This window comes from Panthera tigris, chromosome D4, assembly GCF_018350195.1.
Source record: "Panthera tigris isolate Pti1 chromosome D4, P.tigris_Pti1_mat1.1, whole genome shotgun sequence".
Taxonomy (NCBI): domain Eukaryota; kingdom Metazoa; phylum Chordata; class Mammalia; order Carnivora; family Felidae; genus Panthera; species Panthera tigris.
The window spans coordinates 65,586,459-65,595,147 of record NC_056672.1 but is presented as its reverse complement, the minus strand read 5'-3'; the positions used below and the strand labels follow the sequence as shown (position 1 = coordinate 65,595,147).

At 35.0% G+C, this 8,689-nt stretch overlaps 1 protein-coding gene across 1 annotated transcript; it reads left to right on the top strand.

The window, feature by feature from the left end:
- Positions 1-1,315: 1,315 nt before the first annotated feature.
- On the top strand, positions 1,316-2,311 carry LOC102952409 (olfactory receptor 13C7-like). Its single transcript, XM_007094475.2, has one exon. The coding sequence runs from the start codon at positions 1,340-1,342 to the stop codon at positions 2,309-2,311; it is 972 nt and encodes a 323-aa protein (XP_007094537.1). The 5' UTR covers positions 1,316-1,339.
- The last annotated feature ends 6,378 nt before the right edge of the window (positions 2,312-8,689 follow it).

Genomic DNA, 8,689 nt, shown 5'->3' with positions numbered 1-8,689 from the left:
CCAATCCACATTGTGAACTTTAAATTACTTTTGGGACTAGAAAGATCCTCAAAGCGGCAAAGACCGTAAGCTGCTTTGGTGCTCCATTGGCTGTTCCTTTAAAGGCTCCTCTACTAGTTAAGTGACTGTAAAGAGATCCAACTTTCATTTTTACTGGAAGTCAGTTCTGTTTTTCCACTGGTTAATCATTTTGTTTGTTTGCTTTTGTTTTGTTTTTGTTTTTACTGTAGCAATGGCAACTACTTGGTATAAATGAAAACTGAGAAACAGATAGTTCTTTTAGTTATATTATTGAACTTATTGAGAGGGAATTTATGAGACTAGCAATCACAAAAAAGTAGGACTTCTGTTTCTGTCATTTTGATATAAAAATATTCTATATTCTAGTGAAGTGGGGATATAAGTAATTATAACATATTACCGTGCTTAAGAATATTTTGAGTGACCTATCCCTCTTTATTATGGGCATTCTGAATATGCAGTGAGAGTAAGATTGGCAGAGAAGCTGTTAGAACAGAAGCTGATTTCTGTGCAAGGAAAAGATAATATGTATTTTCTCATGCCTGCAAGTAAAAGAGTAAATCCCTCATGACTTAAATTTCTTAGGTTATACCTTTATTATGGTTTGTAGATTGAGACATGTGCACTAGAGTTTTTCTGAGATCAACCTGTAATTCATTATATGTATTAGGCAGGACAATAGAGTTACCTAGACATCCCAATTTGTGCTGAAAAAGACAAAAAATAATAATTTAATCCAAAAATTTGTTTTTTGACCATTAGTAATGCCTATAGTTAATATTCTTAGGGTATTACAGGTATACATTTCTCCCCAGATTAGAATTAACCAAAAGTTCTTTTTCTGAAGAATGTATCTTTTTCATCTTGTTTTCTAGCCACAAAATTCTGAGGTTAAATTATCATTGCAGCAGGACTCACATACAGTATTTTGTTTTAATAAGTGAAGAACAGTGATTTTTGTTGAGGGTAACATATTGTGTTCTGGATTGTTTGGTAAAAATGTTATGGTGACATTGCATTCAAATTTCAAATTTATAATGTAAGTTAGATACATATTTATAAACCAGTTGTATGTGTTCTGAATCTCTTTTCTAACAAGGTCTTTTTTTGTTGTTTTGAGCCAAAGCCTCCTTCATGAGATCTAAAAGTCTATAACTGAGCTTAGAGGATCATAACATATTCTTATGCTATCTCTCTATCCAGTCATAAGTCTGTATTACCCATAAGGGAAGCCGCTTAAGGATGCAAACACTGCTGTAACAGATCCACATGTATTCTGGCTGCTACAGAATTCATTTTGGTGAAAGAAAATATTAGCATGGGAAAGACCAATCAGTCTTCTGTGACAGAATTTGTCCTACTGGGGCTTTCTGGCTATCCAGAGCTTGAGGCCATTTACTTTGTGATGGTGCTGTGTATGTACCTGGTTATCCTGCTGGGAAATGGAATCATCATCATTGTAAGTGTCTGTGACTCCCACTTGCACACCCCCATGTACTTTTTCCTCAGTAACTTATCATTCTTGGACATTTGCTATACCAGTTCTTCTATTCCCCTATTTCTCAGCAGCTTCTTGACTTCAAAGAAAACCATTTCCTTCTCTGGGTGTGGAGTGCAAATGTTTCTCTCCTTTGCTATGGGAGCCACAGAGTGTGTCCTTCTGAGCATGATGGCATTTGACCGCTATGTGGCCATCTGTAACCCTCTGAGATACTCCGTTATTATGAGCAAGACTTCATACATGTCCATGGCTGCTGGGTCCTGGATTGCAGGGGGTGTCAATTCTGTGTTGCAAACCTCTCTTGCAATGCGGCTTCCTTTCTGTGGGGATAATGTCATTAATCATTTTACTTGTGAAATCTTGGCTGTCTTAAAATTGGCTTGTGCTGATATCTCCATAAATGTTACTAGCATGGTTATTGCTAACGTGATTTTTCTTGTGGTCCCAGTACTTTTCATTTTTGTTTCCTATGTTTTCATTCTCTCCACTATCCTGAAGATTCCTTCTGCAGAGGGGAAGCGCAAAGCCTTCTCCACCTGCTCCGCCCACCTAACTGTGGTGATTATATTCTATGGAACCATCCTCTTCATGTATGCAAAACCCAAGGCTAAAGACTTTTCTGGTACAGACAAAGTACAAGTCACAGACAAAATCATTTCTCTCTTCTATGGAGTTGTGACACCTATGCTCAATCCCCTCATCTATAGTTTGAGGAACAAAGATGTGAAGGAAGCTGTGAAGAATATGCTGTGTCAGAAATGCTCCTCAGAGGGAATGTCAATGCTTTAAACAAATTCCTTTACTCTGAATGCAGAACTGGATCTCACCTGTAGGTTCCAAACTAAATATAAGGATTGGTGGTACCATTAACTCCTGAAATTCTAATTTTTCTGTTCCTGATATTTAAATGTGAGAGAAATGTAGGGCCTACCTCTTCCCTTCATGACTAGATTAAAGAAGAAAGGGACAGCAATTTATGGGTAAAAGGATTCTCATCCAAACCATCCACTTTCTCATGGATAACATAATTTAGTTTAACTCTGGAATAATGGGTTCTGTAATCTTATGTGAAAGGAAATGCCATTTTGTTGTCTTAACCTCTTATCTTCTATGTGCATTGGTTTTCTAGTCTCCTATCTTTCTTAGGAAGGTAAACTAGAACTCAATGTAAATAATTACTAATGGGGTGGCCTTCAATCATATAAAGGAAAAGAGTGAGCTTTTTAGGGTATTAGGTACCTAGCCTGTGTATATGCCATAGAGAGACAAGAGTAGAAAAATGAAGCTGTTTTTCCTAGGTCTGACTTCCTTTTGGCTGCAAACTGGCAGACACACTTCTGTGAAGAAGTGTCTGAGGGAATGTGTGTCACTGTGCAGGCACCCCAGCTGATTGAGGGCTTATCATATGTTTCAGTAGATGAGTAGTGGCATCTGAATGAAAAACATTGTTACTGTTAATGACTCAAAAATTAGCTTCTAAAGAACTTGTTCATATAATTCTCTGAGAACATGGTAATAGTGGGTTTAAAGTATCACAAATTAGGTATCTTTTCAGTTAGATGAATTGCCTGTAGAATAAGAGCTTTCTATTCATTCATTCAGTCAGTCATTTGTTCTGCATTAAATTATTCAAGTAATCAGTATTTACTGAATATTTTGTCTCAGACATTATGCTAACTATTGGTGATATCAAAAAAACAAACACATGGAGACAAAATCCCAAACATGATCAAGGAGTGCATAGTCCTGTGGTATACAGACTGACACTTAAATTAAGAACAAAAATATTAAAGACTATTCACAACTTTCCCCTTCCCCTACCTTCTGAGCTGGATCCTTTGTTTGCATTCATAGTATGTTGGATTTTTAAGGGGCTGAACAGAGTGATGGTGAATTGGAATAGTTTAAATGGGGTAAAGTCATCTTCATATAAAAGGGTTTGGACCATCTCTAGGAAAGACATAAAAGAGGACAGTGAGAAAGAGGGGATAATGCAATGAGGAAGAAAGAGGTGCATGTTAGATATTTGGAACATAGATATGGGAGATATTTAAATAGAAACCATAAAAATAGAATCAGAGAAAATAAAGAAAATGGCTAAATAGGAAGCTTTGGTGCTGGTGTTCTGTTATCCTTCCTCTGTGTCTCTGTCTTGAAAATCTTAGTAAAGATATGCAGTATCTTTTAAGACATTTAGTGATAGATTCCATTTATAGTCTCACCATGCTGAGACTGGCTGTTAAGATTGGTGACCTTAAGTGGTCACAGACTTAAGTGAGTCACAATTATAATTCAGTGTGTTAAGTGTTATTAAAGGGGGATAGGTAAAATTCCCCTAGAAGAGAGTCCTCGGAAGGGGTTTTCTGCATGGCTGAGCTAGGAAAAACAATTCTCCTAGTAGTCTTATACAGAAGAATTTTTCAGACAGAGAAAACAGCATATGGCAAGATATGGACCACCATTAATAAGAGTTTCGATTAGTTGGAACTTGGGTTAGTGACAGAGGTTGGTTAGTGACAGAGGAGAAGATTGGAAAGGCAGCTTGGAGCCAAATTGTGGGGGCTTCAGATACTAAGATAGAAAGTCAATATTTCTGTAGGTTTGTTCTGTAGGTTTGCATTTCTGTTCTCTGGAGCCCAGGAGAGTACATCATGGCTCCACACAGATGAGTACATTTCAAGAAGTCAGGTATTTTTCCATAGTGAAAAATCTTCCCAGCCCTTAAGTCTGAGAGAAAAGTGCCTCTAATTATGTACCATTGTCTGTTTTGCTGTACGTTGTTTGAGGGTGGTATTGTTTAAACACTTCACGGGGTAAAAAAAATAAAAAATAAAAAAAATAAACACTTCACGGGGTGCACAGAGCCAATTTTATTCCTCAATGCAAGCTTCTTCCTTTATTCTTTACTTATGTTTCTGTTCCTTTCTTCTAAACTTGGGTTTAAACTTCACCAGCTACTTAATGTGTGTTTTTATGTAATTGACTAATCCCTATGCTCTTCTCCTCTCAACTGTTTTGTACTCACATTGTTCTCTATATATTTAGTTGTGCTTGCCAATATTTCATATATGACAATGTAAAGGACATTGCAAAGAGATACGGAGTTAAATAGTGTATGGCCTTGGACAATCTCTGAATCCATTTATTCTCTGGAATCTTAGTTTCATAACTAGTAAAATCCAATTTGAATGGGTCACTTGGTCAGTATGAGGTAGCTATCCAATGAACTCCTGTGTGTGAAAATCCTTTATGTTGGAAATTTTAAAGTACTAGAAAATGAGAGATATCATTAAATTATGATTTTACCCATTGGTTTCTCAATAGCAGGGACTAGATCCTCTATTTCTTCTATATCTTACTATAGCCTAGTAATATACCATGGTTTCTGTAAGTTCTTTTAGGTCTGTTACAGGATCCCAACAAATAGAATATTTATTGTTTAGCTGATTGATTTATTGAAAATTGGCTGATTGAACTTAATACAGAACATATCAGGGAAGGGATGCACTTGTCATGCTAACGTGAATGAAAAGATAAAATAATTGAAAATAAAATCACAGACACAGATGATTCTGTTGAGAAAGTGAAAAATTTTCTCCTACTGAATAAAAGAAGTGAATCTGTGCATTCTGTCAGATATAATTTGATTCTATTTGCTATTGGAACAGTTTATGATACTTTCAGAAGAAAAACACTCAAAAGTGACGTTCAAGACATATTTTTTCATTCAAAGATCCAAACTCCTAGAGTGTGCAAAATCCATGCATTTTATTAAGGAATGGTAAGTAAAGACAAATAGGCTTTGCATCTTGCTTTTGAGTAGTGTTCCATTCAGTGGCAGAAATGGGGTAAAATGAAATAAAACAAGTATATATTGTGATAAAATTTATGATAATACTAAAAACAGTAAAATCACAGCAAAACGTCTTCCAGGAATAAATAATAAACATTTTACCTGGTTCTGAAGGATAAGTAATCTTTTTCCAAGTGGAAAGTGGGGAACGGATATTCTAGGTGAAGCACACAACAGAACAACATTTTCAAAGGAAGACGTGGACTTACTCCATGAGTTTGTTGAAAGGAAAGAGTCAGAACAAGATTTAGGTGCTGTATTTAATAAGATGTCAGTAGGGATGTATTTTAACTATGATTAAATAACTAGAAGGACTAATAAGATGGACCCAATATAAAGATTATGTAAATTCAGAATTGAGGCTTCTTTTTGTTTCCTCATAGTTAAATCCCTTAAAGTCCTGCTAGGCTCCAACACTTGTTCTTAGAAGAGGGCCACACTGCTGTGGCTTTCCTGTAATTTTCTTTGGAAAAATCTTCCCAGGAGGGTAAGTCCAATGGCTTCTGCCCAGTTCTACTCATAGCCATGCTCCTTCTGTTTTAACAGTGTTAAGTAAGCTGAGGCAATGGTTATGGACCAATAGAGCATAATTAGCCCCTTTGTCATACAAAAGGACATATCTAATATATTAATAAATGACATAAATTGTTTTAACAGATCCACACAAATCACTGGCCTTATTAGAGAACAAAATGTAGTAGCTTCAAATGAAGACAAATTTTTGGCTTGTCAATTTTCTTCTAAATTAATCTGCAGTATCCTGCCTCACAAGATGCCATATGTATGGAATGAAAATGCATCATTTATCCACAGACTGGGATTTATAAAATAAGCTAGATATCAGCTCTTGGGATTTGGACTTCTTAGTGGAACACATGGTAAAGAAAGCCTCCTTAGTCTTCTGTAACATAGGCCTCAGTGGTATCAAGGGTCAAGGGCCTAGAGCCAGAAGGAATAATTACGGGCCTTTCAGTGGTAAAATATACCAGTAACACCAAAGGAATGTGTTATTTTAAATTGTATTGATGACATAATCTATGGTGATCATATAATCTGATTTGCATGCAATAGTCCAAGTTATGTCTGTTGTCCCAATATACTTGTTAATAGCACCCTGTTTCAGCTTCAGAAGTTTGCTGGTTTGTATGATAAGTGATATTGTGGCCCTTGTCACAGGGTAGAGTTGCTCAGAAAAACTGTTGCTTAATTTCTACCAGACTGGGAAATTGGTGGGTTCTAGGGGTTTCTTTCTTAGTGAGGTACCAGTGCAATATTTATACTTTCTTAGACATGCGTTGTTGTGGCTAAGACCTTTTCATTGCTTCATTCTCCAAAAGGTTACCCTTTCATCAAAACAAATGGAACATAAATATAATATAATAAAGAGGTTTGTGGGAAAGTTAAATTTATTATCATCTATCAATTTCTATAGAAAAATCTGCTGGGGTTATGCCTGGGATTGTGTTAATTCTAAAGATAAATTTAAGGAGAATTACCTTAACAATACTAAGTAGATTCATCAACATTGTGTATCTATTCATTTATTTTGGTCTTCTTTAATTTCTCCTAGAAAGTTTTGAACTTTTGGTGTGGAAGTCTTATTTCTAGATAAATTCAGTTTATTCTTTAATATTTTTGATGGTATTTTAAGTGGACTTAAAAAAAAACAAACTTCCTTCCCAGTATTGCTCTATTTGTGGTTCCATATAAATTTTAGGTTTTTTTCCTATTTCAATGAACAATAACCTTTGGAATTTTGATAGGGATTGCATTGAATCTATAGATTTGGGTAGTATGGACATTTTAACATTATTACTTCTTCAAATCCATGAGCCCAGAATATTTTTCCATTTATTTTTGTCTTTAATTTTTTTTTATCAATGTCTTATAGTTTTCAGTGTACTAGTCTTTCACTTCCTTGGTCAAATTTATTCCTAGATATTTCATTCTTTTTGGTGCAACTGTAAAAGGGATTGTTTTTTTAATTTCCCTTTCTGCTAGTTCACTACTATAGAAATACAGCTGGTTTTTGCATATGGATTTTGTGTCCTGCAAATGTTACTGAAATCATTAATTAGTTCTAAGCTTTAGGGTTTTCTATATATGATATCGTGTCATCTCTAAATAGAAACTGTTTATTTCTCCTTTTTAATTTAGAAACATTTTATTTCTTTTTCTTGCCTAATTATTCTGACTATGACTTCTAGTACTATGTTAAATAAAAGTGGGGTTATTGGGCATCCTTGTCTTGCTCCTGATCTTAGAGGAAAAGCTCAGCTTTTCATTGTTGTATGATATTGGCTGTGGTCTTGTCATATATGGACTTTATTATTTTGAAGTATGTTCCCTTTATACTCAGTTTGTTGAGAGTTTTTATCAGGAATGGATGTTAAATTCGTCAGTTTTTTAATGGATCTGTTGAAATGATCACATGAATTTATCCTTCATTCTGTCAATGTGATGTATATATTGATTGATTTGCAGATGTTGAACCATGCTTGCATCAGTGGAATAAATCCTACTTGATCATGGTATATTACTCTTTTAATGTATGGTTGAATTCAGTTTGCTAATATTTTGTCAAAGATGTTGCCTGTTTGATATTTCATTGATTTATTGTTTCCTTTCCTTCTTTCTTGTATACCAATTGCATGTGGGTTAGACTTTGATTTTGTCTGCAGGTACTCTATTCTTTACCACTTTTATTCTGTTGTTGAACCAATTCAGTGGATTTTAAAATTTCAGCTATTATACTTTTCAGTTCTAGAATTTCCATTTGGTTCTTTTTACAATTTTTATTTCTTCACTGAAATTTGGTATCTTTTCTTTGCTTGTGAGCATATTCTCTTTTATTTCATTTAAGTAGTTATAAGGAGTTGCTTTATCACCCTTTCTGTTAATTCCAACCTTTAGGATATCTCAGGCTTGTTTTCCATTGACTGCCTTTTTATCTTGAGAGTAGGCCACATTTTCCTGATTCTTTGTATGTTAAGTAATTCTGGATTGTATCATGGACATTGTAAATGTGATATTTCGAGACTCTGAATTCTATTAAATTCCTCTGAACAGTTTTGATATTTTGGTTTTAAGATAAACCTGGTATGACTCAAACTAACTCAATCTTTTTGTTGGTAGTTTACATCCTAGTTTAAGATTTTTGTTTTTTCATCTTTAGCTAGGTTGTGCATACATGGCGCATTGGTCAGAGAACTGACCAAGATTTTTACACAGAATTTGATGTCTTTTCTTCTGTATTTCCCCTTTCTGAATCCCCCCCCCCCCCACTTTACACTGGCTGTATTTCCCCTGAACTC